Genomic DNA, 23102 nt, shown 5'->3' with positions numbered 1-23102 from the left:
GGAGTGCTTCCTGAGTGCCAGGCACTGGATGTTGGCGGTTGAGCCACAAACCAAATAGACAAGAATCCTTGTCCTTGTGGAACTGACAATGAGTGGGGGAAGACAGGTATTAAAGAAAGAAACAAGGAAAACCTAGAGTGGATCACATGGAGAAAAACAAAGCAGAAAAGGGTGAGGGCCAAATATAAAAAGGGATGGTCAGACAGTAGAGAAGATAACCAAGGTTGATGAAGGAGTTGAAGAAAATAATTCCAGGCAGAAGGAAGGGGAAAAAAAAATAACTGTAAAGATCTTGAGTCAGAGCGGCGAGTCGGCCAGTGTGGTTGGAGTGGACTGACGAGGGAGGTGAGTGGTAGGAAGTGGGTCGGCAAGGTAGTCAGGGCCAGATGTTGTAGAGTCTCATGGGCCATGCTAAGGACTCCTGCTCCCATTTAAAGTGGGATGGGGAGCCACTGGAGGTTTTGAGCAGAGAACTGACATGAAATGACATCACTCTGGCTGATGAAATCAGAAGAAATTCCAGAGAATCAAGGGGGGCAGCAAGGAGAGCAGAGAAAGAGTTGTTGAAATAATCCTGAGGAGAGATGAAGGGGTCCTTAACCAGCATGGTAGGGTGATGAGAAATATTTGGATCCCAGATATAGTGAAGAATAGAGCTGATGGCATTAGCACAGGAAGAAGGAAAAGAAGAAGAAGAAGAAGAAGAAATAATGATTTCAACAACACAACGTTTGGGGCCTAGGCCACTAGAAGGATGGGGTTGTGGTTGACCGGCTGGGAGAAGCGGTAGGAGGAGAAGGCAGCTTAATCTTGGGGTCAAGTTCAAGAGCTTGGCTTTGACATGTTAAGGATGAGGGGCCTGTGAGACACTCAAGTGAAGAAGATATCTAGTAGGCAATTGAGTATAAGGGCCTGCACTTCAGGGGAGAGTTCTGGGGTGGACTTAGAAATCAGGGAGACACATGGAGATGATATTTAAAGCTCAGTGACTGGAGGCAATGGCCTCGGAATGAACATGGGAAAAAAAAGAAGGCAGCAGGGGACTTTTAGGTCAGGGCCAACAGTTACTGTTCTCTTAGGATATAGGCTAAATTAAACAAATAAAGGTCTGTTGACTTTTACTGTAATTTTTTCAAAAACATGACCTAACGAATATACACTATTGTATCAAGTTATTTATTTATTTATTTTGTTTTGTATCGACTTATTTTTAAAGTAATATCTAAGGGGTGAATACAAGAAGAGAGAAAACTTGTTTTTCATTTTAATGAACAGGGAAGCAAAAAAAAATTTTTTTTAGGAATGAGGATGACTTTGCAGGACTATCTGCCTAAGAGTCAGATGCCCTGAGGTCCACTTTTGGCTGTGCTGCGTCTAGCTAATGAAAACTTGGACACATCAATCATCTTCTTTAGGATTCAGTTTCTGCATTTAAAAACCAGGCATACCCTACTTGTTCCATTTTCCTTTATGGAGATTATGGGGATCAAAAGCGCCAATGGATTTGAAAGTGCCACTGTGGTAGTTAGATTCAGTTGTCAACTTGGCCAGGTGAAGGTGCCTAGTTCCATTGCTGTGGACATGAGCCGATGGCATGGGAACCTCATCTGTTGCTGATTACATCTGCAGTCAGCTAGGAGGCGTGCCTGCTGCAATGAATGATGTTTGAGTTAATTGGCTGGTGCTTAAATGAGAGACTTAACGCAGCACAGCCCAAGCAGCTCAGCATACCTCACCTTGGCACTCGCAGCTCCCCAGGCCTTTGGAGATGCAGAGAGAAATCACCCCGGGGAAAGTTGTTGGAACCCAGAGTCCTGGAGAGAAGGCCAGCAGAGATGACCCTGTGCCTTCCCGTGTAAGAAAGAACCTCAGTTGAAAGTTAGCTGCCTTTCCTCTGAAGAACTGAAGAAATAAATCCCCTTATATTAAAAGCCAATCCGTCTCTGGTGTGCTGCATTCCAGCAGCTAGCAAACTAGAACAGATTTTGGTACTGGAGAGCGGGGTGCTTCAGCAGTTTGCAAATACCAGACATGTTAGAACGGCTTTTTCAATGGATAAGGGGAAGATTCTGGAAGAGTTGTGAGAAGCTTGACAGAGAAGGCCTAGAATGCTTTAAAGAGACTGTTGGTAGAAATGTGGACTCTAAAGACACTTCTGATAAAGCCTTAGATAGAAATGAGGCGTGTGTTATTATAGACTGGAAGGAAGACAAGCCTTGTTTTAAAATGGCAGATAATCTGGCAAAATTGACAAGTGACTTTGGTTAGAAGGCAGATTTAAAAACTATGAACTTGGATATTTAGCAGAAGAGACCTCCAAATTAAATGTGGAAAGTGCAGCCTGGTTTCTCCTCACAGTTTACAGTGAAATGCGACAGGAAAGAGATAAGCTGAGAACTGAACTCTTGGTTACAAAGAAACCAGGAACTGAAGTTCTGGAAAATTCTGGGCTCCCAGAAAGGGAGACCCCAGAGAACAGTGCCCCACATGAGGTCTTGGCCAAATGTGGAACAAGTCATCCATTTCAGAGAAAGCCAGGATTGGACAAGTAGTTATCCAGGAAGGATTTGTGGAAACTCCTTATGTCTGATGGGCATGATCCAAGGCTACTGCATAGAAAGCCAACAAGACTGCTGTGGGACCTGTATAAACAGAGCCGTTGCCAGTCTGGACAGGGGGGTTCAGAGAAGGGACACATTGGAGGAAAAATAACTTCAGAGGCAAAACCATGGAGGCTGAGGTCTGAAGTCAAGAAGCCTCGGGCCAGGAGAGCAGACCCACCCAAGTCCGTGGAGAGGGTGAGTTTGCCCCGAAGGCAGAAGTTGGGCCATCTGCCTTGTTGCAGTGGAAGCGTCATGCCGCCTCAGGCATTTTGGAGAGGGTGGGACTGCCGCTTTCTAACGCCCCAAAGATAAATGACTTTCAGACTTTGAAATTTAATGGACTTTGCCCTGCGGGTTTTCAAAACTGTATGGGTCTGGTGACCCCTGTGTTCCTTCCTCCCTATGGAAATGTGTATGTGTATCCTATGAATGTTCCTCCTTTGTATATTGGCAGCAAATAACTTGTTTTGAATTTTTATAGGTCCAAAGCCAGAGGATAATCTTGCCTTAGAACAGACCATGCCTGTAACTAACTTTGATAGGAATTGGTACGTTTCTAACTTTGTATTTCATGTGTATTGCTACTGAAATGGTTTAAGGATTTCTGATATTATTATGAAATTAATGTATTTTGTATATGGGGAAAACATGTCCTTTTTAGGGTCCAGAGGGTGGAATGTGCTGGTTTGAAAGGAATGTATGTTCCGTAGAAAAGCCATGTTTTGATCTAAATCCCATTTCGTAAAGGCAGAATAATCCCTATTCAATACTGTATGTAACTAGATAATCTCCCTGGAAATGTCTCCCAATCAAGAGTGGTTGTTAAACTGGATTAGGGGAGATATGTCTCCACCCATTTGGGTGGGTCTTGATTGGTTTACTGGAGTCCTATAAAAGAGGAAACATTTTGGAGAATAAGTGATTGAGAGAGAGCAGAGAATGCTGCAGCACCACAAAGCAGAGAGTCTGCTAGCCAGCGCTTTGGAGATGAAGAAGGAAAATGCCTCCCAGGGAGCTTCATGAAACAGGAAGCTAAGAGAGAAAGCTAGCAGATGACACCATGCTCACCATGTGCCCAGTTGAGAGAGAAACTGTGACTGTGTTCGCCATGTGCCTTCTCACTTGAGAGAGAAACCCTGAACTTCATCGGCCTTCTTAAACCAAGGTATCTTTCCCTGGATGCCTTTGATTGGACATTTCTATAGACTTGCTTTAATTGGGACATTTTCTCAGCCTAAGAACTGTGAACTAGCAACTTATTAAATTCCCCTTTTTAAAAGCCATTCTGTTTCTGGTATATTGTGTTCTGGCAGCTAGCAAACTAGAACAGCCACTAATTGCAAAGAACACTAATAAAAAAGGTTTTATTAGGAATAGATAAAATAATTAAATAAAAAACTGAAAAAAAGAAAAAAAAAAGAAAAGCAGGTAATTTGGAGATGGCCAATATATGGGCTCAGATTTTTTCTTAAGATTTCTTTTCATTCATCGCTGTCTCCTATCCCACACACCCAGAGAGAATCAACACTCTTTCCTCTTTTGCTTATCACTTCTTGTGGGTAATTAAGTTATTGGATTTCCTCTTGATATGTTTCTGCTCCCAAACTCCCTCTGAATTTTTCAAGTTACAGCCTGCAACCTCTCAGCCCTCTGGAAGCCAGACTGCAGGCAGCTCCCCCTTCCAATGCCTTCTCTTCCCCCAGCTCTCCAGCCTTCCTGTTGGTACCAGGATTAGAAGGTCAGTTTCCTAAGGGCAAGGGTTCTCTGTCAGCAAGCCTCTGTCACAGCTATAGGACAAAGGCATATGTGCCAATCCTGGCCAAGGTAGCCTGAGAGTGGTCTAGCAGGAGTTTGGAAGAGGTTTCCCTCCATGTTGGAAAATGATGCATAAGAGCAAATGTCTCTCTTCGTCACTGATGATGGCAGCGGAGATGGCAGGGATATCTACAGTCAGATTGAAGCTGAAGATGGCAGAGGAGTGGGAGCAAAAGTGCCCCTGACCTGCTGAAACTGAGCCCCCCAGCCTTCTTCCTATTTGAGGCAAGAAAGCCTGCTGGGTAAAGCCTCCTGTAGGAGCTGATTATTCTCTTCCTTTCAGTCCAGTATATCCTAACTGATACATCTTTTTTCCCCCCCTGCATTTTGTCTTTTCTCTCTAAAAGCTCCTCCACACCCACCCATGACCATCCACCCACTTAAACTCACTCAATCAATTTTATGTCTCTGAGAACACAGGCTAGATTGGTGCTTTCTACTCAATAGATGTTCAATATACGCCACTGAAAAAAAAAAAAAAAAAAGAACCCAGGAGTATTGCCCACCATGTTGTAGCCCTGTTCCGATGCCCTGGCCAACGCCGCGCTCAGCCTGTGAGCAGTGGGAATGTCGTGCTACAGCAAAATGCCCGCGCTGTTCTTTTCCAGAGCTGGAAAATGAAATTTCCATTCCTAGTGGAAGATCATTAGAATTTTTTAACAAGTTCTTAAGCTATTGTTCCCCTCAATACAAAAACTTAAAACTATAAAGTATGGCTCAGATAATTAAACTTTTTTTTTTTTGGCTTCTAGGATATTATATATGGCAAGATGGAAATAAGAGGTAGGATAGTGAAAATGAGCTACTTTGTGTGTTTTAAGCAAGCAATTCTGCATGTTAAAATGAAGAAACAAAACCCAGCCCCTAAAGTTTCTACACTTCAAGTTTGTTTCACATTGAAATCGGTACTGGGTTTTAGTCAGGTATTTAATGATTTTCGGTCTGTTCTAAAGATGCCATTTATGGACGTGTTTATCTGAAGACTCAACTACTCAGACTTTAATGCATTCTTTCAAATCACAATGCTGTTCCAAAAATCAGAAGAACTTTGGACTCTTCTGCTTCAGAGAAAAACAATGTAAGTGCTGTATATATGAAGGAATAAAAGTGTCATAATTAAAATCCACCCTTTCAAATAAAAAAAAAAAGAAATCTTGAATGACTGCCTAGGGCGTCACTGTGATGATGTACTTATTCCACAAACTGCAGAGTGGTGCAATGGTGTGACTTTCCTCCATTTACTGTGTTGTTCAAACAAACCATAAGGACGTCTAGAAAACCACTTCCCAGGACCCAGCCCATTGTTCCGCATCCATCCACCCCTTCTCACTTGACCAAGAAAAATGCTTTGGCGTTTAAAACTCCAGCACTCCTCAGCACATGTAATTAGCACTGGAAGTTACAATGACCTTTTTTTTTAGTTAACAAACACAAGGGAAGAAATCGCTTTTGCTGTTTACTGGAGCAAAAGCTCAAACAAGGCCAGGCCCAGCTAAGAATATTTTGCATGGCTCTGTTGTGGCGGGTGGTTTAAAAACTTAAGTGGTCTGGCGTGCATTTGGAGAAGTAAGATGCATTGCATCTGACAACTATTCCTCAAGCACGTGTTGCATCCTGTGCAGGCTTTTGGTGAACAAAAAAAACAGTGGAAGAGCTCAAGCTTAGTGAAGCTTGGGGGATGTTTCAAGCAAGAAACATGGAAAAAAAAAAAAGAGCAGTCTTTGCTTTATGGCGACAGGGTAATGGAAGTGGAAAAGCAGTGCTTTTGCTTCCGTTGTGCCGCTGGCAGCCTTTCACTGCGGGGTGAGGCCAGAGGGAGCGTGCTGGCAAAGGGCGCCTTCACCCCGCGCTTTCCAAAGGGCGACCATCAGCATCCATCCTGTGTGGAGAAGAGCCCTGCTGTGCAAAGAATTCAAGCAGTGATGGTGAAAAGAAAGCCAGCGATGCACACAATTGTAGTCCCACGCCTAGCACATACTCAACGCTCAATAAATAGTGGTTACTTTTAGACTATATAATCAAAAGAAATGGAAAACCTATATAAGTATCTGGCTAGGTTGGTAGGGGATGGGTTCTTGTTCGATGACTTGAATTACTGCTGATTCCTTTCTACTTTGCAGGCAAAAGAGATTTTAAGAAAATGCAATTTGCCTAGGGTGGTGGTGGGGGGGAGGGGATGAAGAAAATCCAGAGCAAAGCTCGCTTCTGAGTTTGGGCTCCTCCCCGTGGCCTCTGACCCTGCTCCCAGTAGTTCTCATTTAAAATTTCCCATGTGCTCCTCAGGCTGATGACCTGGCAGGGCGGGAACGCGCTGGCTTTCCCACGCCCCCCACTTGCCACTGGGCTCAGGACTCCTCCTCATCCTGCAAGAGACGTGCCTTCTCCTCTTTCCCCTTCTCTGAAGAAGAGCCCCTAGCAGGAATCCTACCATTTGGGCCTCTAGAACGAGCTGACACTTTTCTCCACTCTGCCCAAACTGCCTATTCATTCCTAGAGCAATGAGGAGTGGTCTCTGGGATTGCCAACGTCAGTTACAGAAGGAACAACTTTCAGAACAAATAGTTGTTTCAGTGATTTGGTGGGTGAGCGCTTCCTGCTTACAATGATAAAGGTGACCACGTCTATGTATGCATTATTCTTACGTTTTATTTCCAGCGTTCCCTAGAGAATCATTTTGATGTTATCTACTTTTCTAAGAGCTGTTGATATCAGGAATGGAGGGTGATGATTTAAAGGTCAAAGAATCTAAGGATATGGACTCTAAGTCAAAACCAAACAAACACATTTTCCCCAGTGGTCTAGGACTGCAATGTTTACTTATCAAATAATAACTGAGCTCCCAGCACCTACCAAACACCATTTTGACAGCTTTAGAGATGTCAGTGCACAAAACAAACAAAAATCCCTGCCCACATAAAGTCTGCATTTTAATAGGTTTCACTATGTATAATAAGTAAATAAATTATATAATGATGAGAAGGTGATAACACTATGGAAAAAAGAAAAAGGAAACCAGGGTGAGGGGCTAGGGGTATGGCTGTGTGGGGCTAGGGCACGTAATCACACAGCGTGCTCAGGCTGCCCTGGATTGCCGAGGCAAGACCTGAGCGTGGTTGAAGGGTGCAGGCATTCATTCAACTTAACATACTGAGAGCAGTTTGCTCACTATTTTTTTTTCTGAGCATCCAATATATGCCGATTTCTGTTCAAGGTGCCTTAATTCTATTTCTAATTCTCACAACATTACTGCAAAGTAGGTAACTTCATTCCGTTTTCTGTGTTTTTTTTTTTAACAAAAGGAAGCTGAAGGCTTAGGGCAGTTACACCCGGGCCTGAGATCACATAGCAACTATGTGACTGAGTGGAGACATGGATTCTGGTCGCTCACATGAAAGCTCTTTCCACCATACCAGTGTTTCCCAAGGTGCTTCGGATGCTCCCTGGAAGCATTCATCAGAAAAGGCAGATCCCAGAGCCCCAGCCCAGTGCTTCTGAATCCAATTCTCTGGAGAATGGCTCAGGAATCTGAGTGTCTGACAAATTTCCTTACGACTCAGTTTCACATTCACGTTTGAGAGCCTTGATTATCATCTGCTGCCTCTGTCTTTTACTAGCATGACCATAATTGCTCTCATGAGCTGTTCCAGCTCTCGCATTTCCAAACTGAGACCAGAAAAGCAAACAACTAATGCAAAAAACTGTCCTAGTCCGATCCTCGAACCGTGGGTCAGCCTCGGGATCAAGGTGCCTCTACTGATGATAAGATGAAGGTACGTTCTTTCCTGCACTTTCCCATTAACTCAGATCCTGGCCATTTGGGAGTGGCATTCTCAGCATCAGGAAATGGATCACACTGAAACAGTCAGAGCAAATTTTGGGCTCCTACCAGGCCTCTGTGGGTTTCTACATCCCTTCTACCCTACTTCATCTGTGGAATCACTGCCTCCAGGGTACATTATGCCTTCAAGGTCAAGCTCACAACCACCTTCTCTAACAAGTCTTCCTTTCTACTGCCTCCCTTCCAAGCCCAGAAACCCTTTCAAGGACAGGGAAGCTGCACATTTGCTAACTACCACCAGCCAACTGGTCCTGTCTATTGTCAGCCTTCCTTGTTTGGAATTACAGTAATATTTTTGCTACTTCTTTAAAATGCCAATTATATACATGTTTGAATTTTTGTCCACCCAAACAGACCAGCTGTGCCAACCAACCACAGCCTTGGTATCACCGAGTGTATTTTGAAACACCAAAAATGCCCAAAGAAACTAAAAAGTGGTGAGATTATTTTCTATTTTGCTTTCTGGAAATGAAAGAGGGAAGTCAGTGCTAGGCCATAGAATCACAGTTTTTATAACTAGCAGGGATCCTGGATGACATTCATTCTAACCCAGTTCTTGGAGAACTATAAAAACAGAAATCTAAGGAGATGAAGTCACCTCGCTAATGCGTAGCAGAGATAGAACAAGAGCACAGTTTTCTGGTGCCAGAGCCAGTTTTCTTTTTACTGCTCCTGGCTCGGAATCTTTGACTCACCACTTCTCCCACTTCACTGTTTTTTTTTTCTCAATATAAAGAAAAAAATTTTTCAAAATCAGTCTGAGGAGACCAAGGATGGTTGTGTTAAAGATGAAGTTACTTTGAGAATGTTATCCTTAATTCCTTTATGCCCAATCTTTTCATGCATATAAAGCCTAAGAATTGGTAATACGGAAACCATCTGCCACAGAACCACTGCTGAGTCATTCATTCATTTAACCAATATTTACTGTGTCCTTACCATGGGCAAGGTACAGGGGTAATGAGGTAAAGAAAACAGAGACTGACAAAAATCCGTCTTGTCATGGAGCTTATGTTCTAGTGGGGAGACACAACAAACAAGAGAAATTAGTAAGACCCTATGTTAGTGATGAGTGCTAAGGAGAAAACCAAAGCAGGGAAAAAAGGAACAGGGAGAATGTATGTGTGTCAGCGTCAGGGAGTGGGGGGGGGGGGGCATGATTTTAGATAAGGTGGCCTTGAGAAGTAAGAATCACAAATGGGGGACACAGACGTGAGCTACGACCAGAGGGAATCTCGACATCCGTCCCTATGGGGAACTGCAAATATAGATCAGATGTGGAAAATATTGGAAGGGGTTCTAATGCGGTGCCTAGTAATCCAGGGGCAGGAAATGGGAAAACATGGAATATCACAATGAAAACAGCAGTGGCTCTAGTTTTAAGGAGGCTGGGAATTATTTTGTTAGTATCTAAGTGAAAAGAAGTGCCTGATGATTTGTGGTGGCGTTTATGGGAGAACTTTGCTAACACAGAATTTAGAAAACAGAATTAGAATCAAAGAGAGATACTTATTTTCTTAAAACAAAAAGCCAGAGAGCATAAAATAATTCCGAGACTACTTGCCAAGATGATATGGACTTAAAGCCTGATGGAAAATGTCAAAAAGTTCAGACAGTGAGTCATCCAAATATGTAATTAATTGTGAGCATTTGGGCTGAAGTGTGAACTTTATATAGAGCCAATGACTCAGCTCAACATTTTTTGAGAACTTACTATGTGCATCCCAGGGACACAAAGAGGAGCAATAGCAGGACATTTCACTGTGGAAAAGCCGTTCTCCCCCTTAGGCACCCAGCCAGAATACCTTTCCCAGCCTCCTTCGGACATAAGTATGGCTTGTGGCTGATTTCTGACCCATGATGTTTGAGTAGATGTAGTCGATGCCCCTTCTATGTCTGGCCCATACAATCCTAGGGCATGGTGGAACCTTGAGGTGCAAGGGTCTCTAGATCATGCCCTGGAAGACTTCTACTGAATACCTGATTCAGCTTTAAGCCAGTGACATATTTATGTTTAACATGTTGAAGCACTAAGGTTTAGGGCAGCTCATGTCGCCCAACCAGTATAATTAGTAACAGTCACATTAAATTGTACAGTTTGCAGAAAGCTTTCACATATTGAATGATTCTGGTAACCATCCTGTGAATTAGGTCCTATTTTTATTTCTCCCATTTCACAGAAGCTGAAATTGATGTTTATTGAGTACTGAATTGATTGAGCAAGATCACGTCAGTAATACATAGAGGGCAAGGAGTCTAAGCCATTGGCTGACAAATTTACATAAAGTAATAGGTATAAAACAAGCATGGAAATAAATCTAATGCAAAGCAACATTCAGGAGATTCAAAAGAGGGAATTAGCCCACTTGGTTGGAGAAGTCACAAAGGTTCTAGCAGCATAGGTAAGATTTAAGGTGCTTGCAAGCCAATAAGAGAAATGGCAGAAGGAACATGGAGAAAGTTGCTGTGAATTTTGATATTCAATGTGACTGGTGAACAGAAATAGAAGAGAGTTGGCATTTGTTCTAATGTTTCAAGGGAAGTTGGAGCAAGCAATGCAGTTTTATGAAGGAAAACAGGAACTGGTAATTCAATACAAATCAAAAAACTATGTATTGAGTGCCTGCCAGATGAAGGCCCTTCCAAAAGTGTACAGAGGATACAGAGAGGAGATAACAAGGGCCCAGCCCTTGTTTAAAATGCACATCTAATCTACCAGGGGAATTAGTCATAAATGACCGTAACTACAATGCTGAGTAAGATAAACATCAACAAGGAAAAGCAATGGGGCTCAATGGATGGAGAAGTGACATGGGAAGTGACATGGGAAGGACACTGGAAGGTCGGGTGATGTGTCATGCAGGAAGCAAAATGTTAGGATTGACCATGGAGGAGGTGCCCCCACCCCAGGATGGTTACAGGAATACATGAGGCCCACAGATAGAATTCCAAAAGGAAGAGTTTCATTAACCTTTGGATTGAGGACACTGCCATATGAATAACTGCGGGACTCCAAAAAGTGGCCATAAAATGAAAGTTATAATTTGGGGTATGTTTGTGTAAATGTGGGGTCACACACTTACAGTGAAATCACAGTTTAGGAAAGTCTCTATTCCCACTGAAACTGCCTCGCTTCTGATGGGCTCTGTGACTAGGACCACAGACAAAAAGGCAGGGCACTGGAGTTTTGTGATGCTGCTGCGAGGCAACTGGTAGGCAAGGTGCCAAGATGGCCTACCAAAGAAGGGCCACCTACCATGAACAGTGCTTCGGAATTTTCAATCATTTTCTGCACCACAGCAATGATGGCTGTGCTCTCCTCAGCCCGGGCTGAACTCTGGACGGAGAACTCCTTGTCTGATGACTTCTGCTTGTGCAGCAGGTTGGGTCCAAATATGGTGGCCAAGTTCAGAGATGTCATTTTGTTCCCAGTGACCTATGAAAGAAGAAATTATGAGGACTGTCTGTTAATTTTGCTTTTCAAAATGCTGGGTGGATCAATCATCAGTGGAATGTTTCCTTTCCTTCTTTTTGTTCTGATAGAACTGTAACACCTCCATCACAGTCTGTGAGAAGCACCATCATTTTCCTTCTGCTTCATATCTCAGCCATTTCAGTGATCATCTCAATAGCATCTCAGGTAAAAATTGTGCAACTCCAAGTTGTTCATTGTGAAATTGGCACTATATAATATTTCGATCCTGGCTGCACTTCAGAGATATTGCTGCCCATCTACCCATCTTTCCATGTATCTATTCCTCCCTCCCTGCCTCCATCTATCTCTTCGCCCATCCATCCATCCTCTCTTCATTCATCTGTTTACACAGCACCTACTGGAGGGTAGGCATTTTTCATGGATCTTAATTATTTTATTTCTTTTTTCCCAATAATAATCACAACTCAGCCCTTGTTTTAAAGGGCTCACACTCTAGAGTGGAAAATAAACCTCTTGTTTATCAAGCAGTGATTAAAAGTGATGCTATCAATTCTGGAGGCCCCAGGGACCCTTTCACAGAGGTGGCAGCATTTGCACACAATCCTGAAGGAAGAACAGAAATTGCTAGGAGAAAAGCAGAGGGGCTGGGGCAGGGGACCAGTGGTGAGACACCATATGCAAAGACAGAAACATGTAAAATATGTCAAGGGGCCCCAGGAAGCTCAGTGTGACCCGGGATTCTGCAGAAAAGGCAGGCAAGGACCCGACTAGAGGGTCTTTAGGTGTCAGCCTGAGGAGTTTACATTGTGATCTAAAGGCAGGAGGATGCAGAACAGAGGAGAATGGAGATGGGGTTTGCATTTTACAAAGAACAACCCATAGAACAGGGGCTGCAGGATGTGACGAAGCGAGACCACTGTGGCTACACTGAGAGAGTCTAGGTTACAGCAGTGGGGGGTCTGAGCCACAAACAAAGCGGAGCTGAAGGCAGCTTCCAAAGTTACTGAGGGAGAGAAGAATGAGGGGAGGGGCCAGTGCTGATGGTGACTCTGGGCTTCAGGTGGGAAGGGAGCCCACAGAGCCACTGGTCAATTGTGGGGTAGTGATAGGGAAGGAAGGAAGGTGGCAATGAGCTGAGTACGAGGCACTTCTGGGAAAGGCAGGTAGAGGTGCCCACAGAAGCTGGAAATATAGATTGGGGGACTGGGAGCCGTGTCTGGCTTGGGGATAAAGACCTAGAGATGTCACTGTAAATGTGTTCATCATTCAAAGCTATGGGTGCTAGAAGGAAAGTAAATGAGAAACAGAGTGCTGAGACTCCAACATATAACGCACAGCAGATAAAGGATGCTGAGGATGGGTGAGCAGATATGAGAAGAGAAAACTGGGTCTTGGAAGAAAAAACATGGGAGTTCTGAGTGTGCACGAGCATCCATGGTGGATGTTTGAGCTATGACCCTTCCCTCTGGATGGGAATCTGGGCTGGCTTCCGGGTGGTCACTGATGGCCATTTCAGTGGCAGGGCAGGAATGAGCTGCGGCTGCACAAGTAGAGAAAGTGAACAGAAGCATCTTTTCAAAAGGTTTGACAGAGGGAAAAGAAGAAAGATGGCAGAAGTTAAAAGGAGGTACAGAGTGAAGAAAAGGAACTATTTTTTACCTGAAGGAGAGGAACTATTTTTTACCTTAAGTATAAAAAAAACCCAAACGAGTCATGTTCAATATATCAGTAATTAGAAAGTACAGGTGAGCATCAAGAGAGAACATTTTGCCCATAGTCCCACCATCCCCAAGAGCCAACAGTCCATACCCTTTTCAATGCACACGTATACATATACACCTATGCTATTGTTTTCTCCATATAAAACTGGGCTCAGACTTCATCTGTTTTTGTAACTTGCTTACTAGTCTCCTGACGATATGTTGCATACATCTTTCTACTTCCATTGATCTTTTATCTTCAGTCTTTGTGGATCCCTAGTATGGAATAGACCATAATTTGGTTTACCACCACCAACCCATGGGCATTTATGTTGTTTCCACTTTTCTGTTATTATAAACAATGCTACCCAAAACATCCTTGAAAAAACATTTTGTGAGCTTGGCTAGGTACCACTTAGGGAAAATTCCTAGCAGTGGAATTGCTGGAGCAAGGGAATATCACATTTTAAAAGGCTTGTGAATTCTATCTCCATCTACCCACCCACCCGTCCACCCACCCATCCACCCACCCATCTCTCTCTCTCTCTGTTTATCTATCTGGGATGGGAATGAGAGTCTACATAAGTTTCTCTAGTCCAGGGTTTTTCCATCTCGACACTACTGATATTTGGGGCTGGGCTGTTCTTTGCTGTGCAGGCTGCACTGTGCATTTCAGGATGTTAGCAGATTCCAGTAACACGTAGCCCCCACTTCCAGTTTTGACAGCCTGAAACGTCTCCCTACATTGTCCCATGTTCCCCAGGGACAAAATTGCCCCTGGTTGTCCAGGCAAATTTGTATTTAGCTTTATTTATGTTGGCAACATTAGTTGAAAACCTCAGAACACTCAGGCAAGTATGGGAACTTGCCTGGTGGGGATACCTGCATGGTGGGGACACATTGCCAGGTAAGATGTGCATGGTTCTGAAATGGGGTACATGGCATGGAATTCAAGAGTCTTGAATGAAAGCTAAGACAAAGCTCCCTGAGCCCTGTGCATGTCCTGTGGAGCTCTGAGCTGGCAGCCACCCTGCCTTGCAAGCCCATCTTGGCACAAGGGATGTGCTACTCTTAGAAAGTGAAGCACTTTTCAGGTGAATGGTTTGTGGGCTAGTGAAAGGATTTCATGGGGTAAACAGTGGGAATTTTAAAGGACCTGCCCTTTATGAATGACCATTGAATTCTTTTTTCATTGTTTCATTTCATTGATATAAAATTTGACAAGATTTCATTTTAGCTTTCATTTTTCTTCCTGGAAACTCATGTTTCAGGATAAAATTAAATATGTGCAATTTTCAAATCTATTGTCTCAGAACTCAGAGGCATTTGGAGCAATACTGGGGTTTTCTCAGTTTTTAAAAGCATTAACAAACAGAAAGGTTTTGTTTTCTTTTTAAAAAATGTTTAGTACAGGACAATTTGAAGCTCTGTTTCCGTTCTGTCTTCTCCTGCTGCTATTCTGGGAATGCAATACAATCTGTCTGTAAAATTGCACATCGATTCCAGCTGAGGACCAAGCCTTTCCCTGCTGTGATTTGTTAATACGTTTTTGTTTTATTTTGTTTTGTTTTGTTTTTTGTTTAAATGGAAAACAGACTTGCTTATAGACAATTTCCACCCTTGCTCTTCAGGTTTAAGTAGGTATGTATGTGTTTGCATGTGTGTATATATGTACACACACACACACATATACATGTATATGTATATGCATTAGAGGCTGGGTTATTATTTAATTGACCAACTAATTTAAAATCCATGGATGAATTTTCAAAGAAAAAATGTTCTCCATGAACTAAGCCTACTGGATAATTTCTAAGCCAAATATGAATAGCTTACATTTATTATTAAAAGTTTTAAATAACGGAGGGGAAAAGGCCCAAAAGGACATTTTGGGGACAAATGAAAAATTTTGTATATAGACCATAAGATTTACATCAATGTTCAATTTCTTGAACTTGATAACTGAACTTAAGGTGTTTCTGTGTGTGAATATCCTTGTTCTTAGGAAATGTACATGGCAGTATTAAGTGTGCAAGGAGGATGATGCCTACAGCCTATACTCAGGTGTTCAGAAAACGGAGGGAGGGAGGGAGAGAGAGAGAAATAGCATATGCAGCAAAATGTTAAACCTGGTGGTTCTAAATATCGGTGGGGGGTGGGATTGGGGGTATATTTGGGTTTTCTGTATGAGGTCTGTATTATTTTTGCAACTGTGCTGTAAGTTTGAAAGCACTTCAAAACAAAAAGTTGAAAAAATATTTAGATAGAAGTTTTACTTGTACACTTGCTGGGCTGGGGGCTTTTTGCAGGCTCTTTCAGCTCTGCCTCACGCCAGCTGCCCTTGGTTTATCGCTAGGAAGCGAAGCCCACAGCCCGGGAGGTGGTGGAGCCAAGAGGTGGGGCTGGTGGCCCCAGCCCGGGCAGCCCCACTCTGCCGGCACCTCCATGCACCTCCCGTTCTCTCTCTTAGCAGATCCCATCATAGGAGGGAGAAGTGGGAAAACTGGTTTTCCAGCAAGGCCAGCCCAGGGGTGTAAAATTTATGGGGACACCCCAGAACTCAGTGAGCAAGACAAAAAATGTTCTAATGCAATGTGTTGAAAAAAATCAAAATGAATGAAAATTTCACCATGAAGTAAATAGCAACATCTGAAATAAAGACAGGCCCCGGCCTGCACTTGTGTGATTCTCACTTGCTTTATCTCCCCTGAACCTTGGCCCTGTCAGATCCTGAACTTTTTAAAATTCTGTATTTTGTGCATCCTAGTTTTTCTCCCCCACTCCCTTTGATTTTATAACATTGTGCATTAAACCAGTCTCCGTCTTGATTATTCAGGTTGGTGGCACCCTCTTTTGCACCCCAGGAAGGTGCCTCACCCTCCTCACCTGAATCCAGCCTGGCTAAAGGACTAAAGCCGGCCTGCCATTTCCTAGTGCCATATTCCTGCTCAAAGACCAACAACCTGGGCCTACCTCCTTGTTTGCAATGCTGACCCTTTGAGAACTGGTTGGAAGCTACAGACGCTATCATCAGAAAAGTGCTTATTGATACCACAATGTCTTTTCATGCAATACCAAGGGGTTCTTGGACTCCCTGAAAAACCACTGCTCAAGAGCCTTCCATTTTGTTATTGTGATATTCTAAGTAGAAAAAAATGAAATCTTTTCTGCATTTGGGGACTTCTCTTTTCGCTAAAAGAAGCAAAGCAAATAGCCAACTAAACAAAATGGAATGAAACAAAACAAAACACTTGATAGCAAAACACTGCAATTTGATAAAATACCACTATTTTTCCCTCCAAAGAATAGAACTGATTGACTATTCAACAGTTTTTTTCTCATGCGATCCTTTTAGATGTCTTTAAGTTTCCATCAGTCATGTATTGAATTTAAAAATTAGCCAGCACCTATTTCAAAGGAAATACAACGTTTATTTTACAGATGAGAAAACTAAGATACTTTCCCCCTCCCAAGCTCTGTTTCTTTTCCTCTTATCCCTCCCCCCCCACATTTTATAAAGATAAGATGATGTAACAAGGTGCTGGCAGAGCCGGCGTGAGCCTCCAAGCTCCTGACCTCTGTTCAGTTGTCTTCCATGTTGCAATCTATAAAAACAACGACCTGACATATAGATGACACAACTAACACACCAACACACAGATAACAGAAAAACTTGAAGAACACGTTGTTTCTCAATTATATTTAACATTTTGATTTTCGGCCTTACTCCAGACTGTCAATTCTGTGCTCCGTATCCGATTGTGCAAAACGATGTAAAAAAGAAAACAATGCTCTCTCTTCTTCTCCTACTTTCTAACCAAGTCTTCTTGTTCTTTCAGGGATAGAGGGCAGAGGAGCCTGGACAACTGCAGAGCTGGGGCTTAATATGCTCGCTTCCCCCTTCCCAGCAGGGCAGAGGATCAAAGGTTCACTGCTTATCAGTGCAACTTCTATGCAGACAGCACACTTGAAAATCACATAAAACCACTATTATCAACCATTCTTTAATGTACAACCATGATCTCTTAGAATAACAGAAATTCAGCCAGTCAAAACCAGGGGTGTCTCAGGTGTGTACCTTCTAGCACCTATTAGAAGTTGGTGCTGAGGTAGAGGAAGGTGAGAGAGGTTCTAATGGGAAGGGGTTTAGATCACTCTGGTCTTAAATTTGATCTTCTTCATGAAGCCATTCCTAACTTCTCTGGTCTGCGCCCATCACTTCTTTCTTTCTACCTCTGTAGTGACTATGCACTGCATCTCCTAATTCTATGTCCACCTGTGTCCTCATCTCCTCCACGTCCTAGATGCCTCAGCATCCCAAGAACAATAATCAGAAAATGCCTGAAAATAATCATGGCTATAGTGCAACTCAGGGCAGATGCTCAGGACACACTTGATTCAAACACCAAGGTCAGGCTTACGTGGACACATTTATAATGTGAATTGCTGCCTTACAGAATGCTAGTCGTACAAAAATTTCTGAAGTGTGTTAACAATCAACCCCCAAAAGATGTATCCATGTCCCTGAATTGGAGAATGTGGCCTGATTTGGCAAAAGGGTCTTTGCAGCTATAATTAAGTTTAGGATCTCAAGATAAGGTGATTCTGGATTATCCAGATATGGCCGAAATCCTTATGAAAGACAGAAGAGGAGAAGACACACAGAGGAGGCCATGTGAAGACAGAGGCAGAGACTGGAGTGACGTGGCCACAAGCCAAGGAATACCCAGGGTCACCAGAAGCTGGAAGAGGCAGGAAGGGGCCTCCCCTAGAGCCTCCAGGAGGAGCTCGGTGCTGCCTACACCTGGATTCCTGACTTCTGGCCTCCTGAGCTGTGAAAGAATCAATTTCTCTTGCAAGGCACCCAGTTTGGGTAATTCGTTACAGCAGTCCTAGGACCTAATAAATCTTCCAAACTTATTCTATCTCTCACCAGTCTACAGCATGCATTCTATTGCCTGCGAGTCAAATCCTTCGAAGCAGTTGCAGTTTAAAGGAATCAACCACCTACCCCTTACAGAGGTACTCGATGCTCTAGGGAAAGTACTCTCAGTTTCCATGTCTGAACCTGGGGACAATGATCTCTCTCTTGCCTGTTAGGTGGAGTAACAATAATATATATCATGTCCCTAGCCTGATGCCAGCACGTGGTAGGAGATACACAAGTGGTAGCAAGTATTACAGCATACCATATTTGACTTCCCCTTTTGTCTTAGGCGATAGAGTTTTGTTCAGCTTTTGGAAGGAAATAGTGTCTGAACACAAATCTCATAAGGCAACAGTGAGTTCAAATGGGCCTCCTGCTTTCCCCAATGCCTCCTTCATCCCCTAGGTCCTACTGTCTTCTCACATAGCACTTAAGAAATATCAAAACAATGGACCTACCTAGGGACACATGGCTCTGCCTTTACTTAGGATTATGCAGACTGTTTTACAGCTTGACATCAGATTTGTGATACAACTACTTAACAATTGAGAGACTTCTAGTGTAGTCATCAAAGAGCTGTATAGGCTGAACCAATGTGTCAGGACTGTATCATTTAACCCAAAGCCAGCAGAGGTTTCACTAATTATAACTAGCATACTGATTAATGGCAAACCCGGGAAAGTTCCATTCTCACATCGATATGGAAGATGAAGATAAGAAATGCAGCACTGTCTTTCTGGATTAAAGAGAAAAGAAATTATATAGGACCATATCCTTTGGGAAAGAAATTTGACCATATGTAGGGCTGAATCCACAAATACAGCTGGGTTCCATTTAATAAGGATTTGAATGAAAGTTTCTGTAGTTAAGTTAAGTTTGGAAAGTCTCTGGCTCCTTCGGCTTGATTGACAGTGCATGTTAACATATTAAAGGGCCTCAGATCTCCTGGGGAATCCAAAGGGAGAAGTGTGACCCATGATATAAAGAAGGGAAACAGGGTAACTGTTAAGGTAAAGATTAAATAGGTTGCATGCTCCTAGGTCGCTTAAAAATGAGGCCAGCATCTCCTTTGTCTAAATGTGAAATAAAAAAATTTCCTTGGCGCGTGTGAGAGAGACCAAAGGAAACTGGGGCCCAAAACTAGATCTGAGGTCTCACCGGGATCTGGGAGGGGATCAGGTCCAACATGGGCATCACCAAAGAGTCCAGGTTCTGTGCAGAGCCTGTCTTCAACAGTTGACAGCACACAGCATTGAGCCATAATCACGAGGGTCACTAGGCCAGTCTCCTCTACACCTGATTTTGGCAGCAGGACTTCCACTGCATTGAGCCAGTCCCTGTTTTGGGTGGGAGGGTTTAAGGAGGAAGAGGGCCCCTCAAAAGGTAGATGCGGGACTTTTAGCTAACAGGGCAGATGGGAGCTCCAGGGATACACTGGAAGAATAAAGAGGTGACCTCATATTTGGGCTTCAAGTGAAAGAAGCAGACGGAATGAGTTACAAGGACAGCAACCCCTCCCACTCCCATTACCCGACCTTTCCGTGACTGCAAGTGCCTCTGTAACTCTTTGTTTGTCTTCTGCAAACAAATGGAAATTCAGGGTCTTGAGTTAAGCACCATCATGGAAAATGATAGCCGCATTTGGAAGCGTCCATGAGAACCTACAAAGAGGTGAATGGTTCACGTGCTCTTAGGAGCTGTCCCTTCAGAGAAAGCCATACATGAATTCTCTTCCTACATAGATGGGTTGTGGGTCGGGGCAAGTGGGGGGAAGGTGTGACTTCTTCTAGGTGAAATGTTTGCCCATACTGGTGACTCGGCCTTTGAAAGCAAGAGGAAGGATGAGACATAGCATCTATGGCAGCAGAAGGGTGAGTACCTCTTGCCCGTCTTTGCTGACGTTGTCATCGGCGTGCCTGGCCACGATGGAGAGGAACTGCAGGAGGCGGTGGAGGGTGTCGCAGTTGCAGGGAGGTAGAAGGTAGATGAGGAGTTGCAAGGTGCCCAGCTGTTCCTCCGGCTCCAACACTAAACAAGGCAAAAAGAGGCACTCTAGAGAAGCGAGACACTGCTCAGACATTGAGGGAAGCCTTCCTCTCAACTGCCTAAGAAAGGGGTTGGCAAGGAAAGCCACATTTCTTTCATTTACCCATTCTCCCATTGCTGTAGCAATGTAGCAGCACAGCTCTCTGAAGGTTATAAAGGTGAAGGAGACCTGGGGAAATGTAACATCTAGAGAAAGTATGATAATCCAAATTGGAAAGGTAAATTCATTTCTTGCATTTTCTTTTCTCTCCTTTCCCTGGCATGACCTATTTTGTGGATTACAGGCTTTCATCGTTAGTAAATATTTATTTAGCAAATAAATACTTATTTATTTGATTTATTTAGCAAATATTTACTAACAAGGGCTGAAAATTGATGAGGATTCTGAAATTTGAGTTTATAACAGACCCCTTTTCTGTTGTACGATACCCAAGAGTTACACTTTCCTTTGGCCTTACCAAAGACACAGCACAATGACTTGTGTCTTCTCTCACGATCCTGTTTTAATCACAGCATTGGGGGGAGATGTTACAGATGCTGACAGAGCTCTGGTCTACCCCACATCTCCCCTTGCCCTTCTCCTCTCCATGAGCTCTCCAGCCACAGCGCAGAAGCTGCCCCACTGAATGTCCTGGCCCTGGGTCGTATCACCCAGTTTCCGAGAAAGCGTTTCCTGTCCCCTCTTCTCCCCCTGGTTTCATGTGGCTCCCTCTTTCCTCACACTAGAAACATATACTTATTTTTAGGCACAGACTCAATGTGAACTCACGCTGGTACACCAAAGCACCAATTTATAGTACTTTCTGCACTCCTAGGGGTCATTTGAAAGCATCCCAAATTCTTCTTGGCTATTTTCATTTGTTTTACTGCAATTTTCTTCTTGCTAATTCTCCCCAGGGTAAATCTCAGAAAATTCCCCAAATAGCCCACTCATTAGGGACCAGTAAATAAAGAACAACAAAAAAGTTATTGGGAAACTTATGTACAAGGCTTTGATGAGTGGCCTGGACATCCTGGCATCCCAGGGACCCCTTCCCGCAAGTGGCTGTATTACGCACAGAGAGTGTTGATGAAGGCTGTGTACAGCTCCCTGGTCAGCAGGGGGTCCGGCATGTCCCTCAGAAATTCCTTCAACAAGGCAGCCACATCATGGACGCTGTGCTCCTCCTCCAGAGAGACATCAACCCCACGGTCAAATTCCTCACGTAACTGGAAAAACAATAGTTTGAGGAGTCATCCTGTAACATCATACCTTAACACTCAGTTGGGCAAAAAAACAGTGCATCGACACCCAGCATCTGGTATTGAGTTTGCACGGGCCCCGAGAAGGAGAAGCAAACAACATTTTGCCTTGATGTGCAGTCTGCACAAGTCACCCATGAACACACACGCATGTATATACATATGTTTTCTTAAATGGGTTATTAAGTAAAACTATCTGTGAGCTTACTGTTAATGATGCAAGCAGAAGGCCCCAATAACAACAGCCAGAAGGCTGGGAGGAAGGGCTGGGGGAGGAAGAGGGCTTAGGTCAGCCACGAATGCGGGAGGGAGGGATGGCTCTGTTACACAACAGTTCTGCACGTCAGCAATTCTGACAACGTGGTGGATTTTGACATTTTACAGAGGTGCTGGAGAAGAAAGCAAAGAAATTTTTCTGCAAACAATGCAATTCAAAACGGTGATAAGCCGCTTGTGACTAAGGCTTGAAAGAGGACAATAACTAAATAGAAGCTGCCTTTGATTTGTCAAAGTAGCCTTATTAAGAAATTTCCAGACGGATTCTCTGCCTTAATCAGGATACTTGGTCTATTAGATTTTAAAGCAGCAGCAACACACAATGGCAAAAAGAAGCAAGTAATACTTCCACACTCTCCTTTTATCCCTGACAATTCAACTTTCTTATTCATTGTTTTCTCCTGTAGAAATAATTATGTGAGTTCATCAATCTGCTCTATGTAATAAACTTCTATAAGAATTTATGTGTTCAATTATTTATTCATCATTCATTCATTTGACCACAATTTACTGCTCACTTTCTGTATAACCAGGACTGGTCTAGACCCTGGAAAGATGGTGGCCAATGAAGAGGTAAAGTCCCTTTCCTACCCCAACCTCCAGGCTGGTGGAGAGATGGGTGACAAGCTCGTGATTCCACAAACAACTACCTCTTACTACTGTAACAAGTGTTCTGAAGAAAATGTGTAGGATACTAAGAGGAGATGTAATAAAATGAAATGGCCAACTAGAGCATAGTTCGCACTTGAACTTTCATTCTAAATAACTGCCAATTATAGTTTTACTGGATAATTCTTCAATGTTTCCCCTTCAATCTCCACGCACAGGTTCTCTCTTTTCTTTGGTGGATCCAGATATAACTGATGAAGAAATTTCAGTAACTTGCCATCTCTCCACCTGATGCAGACACCCATTCTATCACTGCACCAAGGGGCTCATTAATTCCAGGCAACTCGCCATCAGTGTGCCTGAGGCACCTCGAATGAAGGAGGCTTCCATGGGGCACCACTGCAAGTTGTGAGTATTCAAACACCTACGTTTCTCTTCTGAGTGTGCACACAGAAAGAGCTTGGTCTATGAACTAGGAGTGACGGGTTAAACAGCGTGACCTTGAATTAGGTTTCTTAATTAAGTGTAAGCCTGGCAGAAGTGGGTCAAAGGAGCCACTCACACAGCTGGTGGGAGGGTTCAAAGAGTGTTGTGAAAAGAGCCTGTAATT

At 43.4% G+C, this 23102-nt stretch overlaps 1 protein-coding gene across 1 annotated transcript in view; it reads right to left on the bottom strand.

The window, feature by feature from the left end:
- ARHGAP6 (Rho GTPase activating protein 6) overlaps positions 1-23102 on the bottom strand; it is a 588162-nt gene that overhangs the window by 21791 nt on the left and 543269 nt on the right. The window contains exons 7-9 of the mRNA XM_077144816.1: positions 21424-21574; positions 20199-20347; positions 11513-11692 (exon numbers count right to left, since the gene is read on the bottom strand). Of these exons, the coding sequence (XP_077000931.1) occupies positions 11513-11692; positions 20199-20347; positions 21424-21574 (480 nt within the window). The remainder of the gene's footprint in view (positions 1-11512; positions 11693-20198; positions 20348-21423; positions 21575-23102) is intronic.

Source organism: Tamandua tetradactyla, chromosome X (genome assembly GCF_023851605.1).
Source record: "Tamandua tetradactyla isolate mTamTet1 chromosome X, mTamTet1.pri, whole genome shotgun sequence".
In the NCBI taxonomy this organism is placed as follows: Eukaryota; Metazoa; Chordata; class Mammalia; order Pilosa; family Myrmecophagidae; genus Tamandua; species Tamandua tetradactyla.
This window is presented reverse-complemented; position numbering and strand designations above follow the sequence as displayed.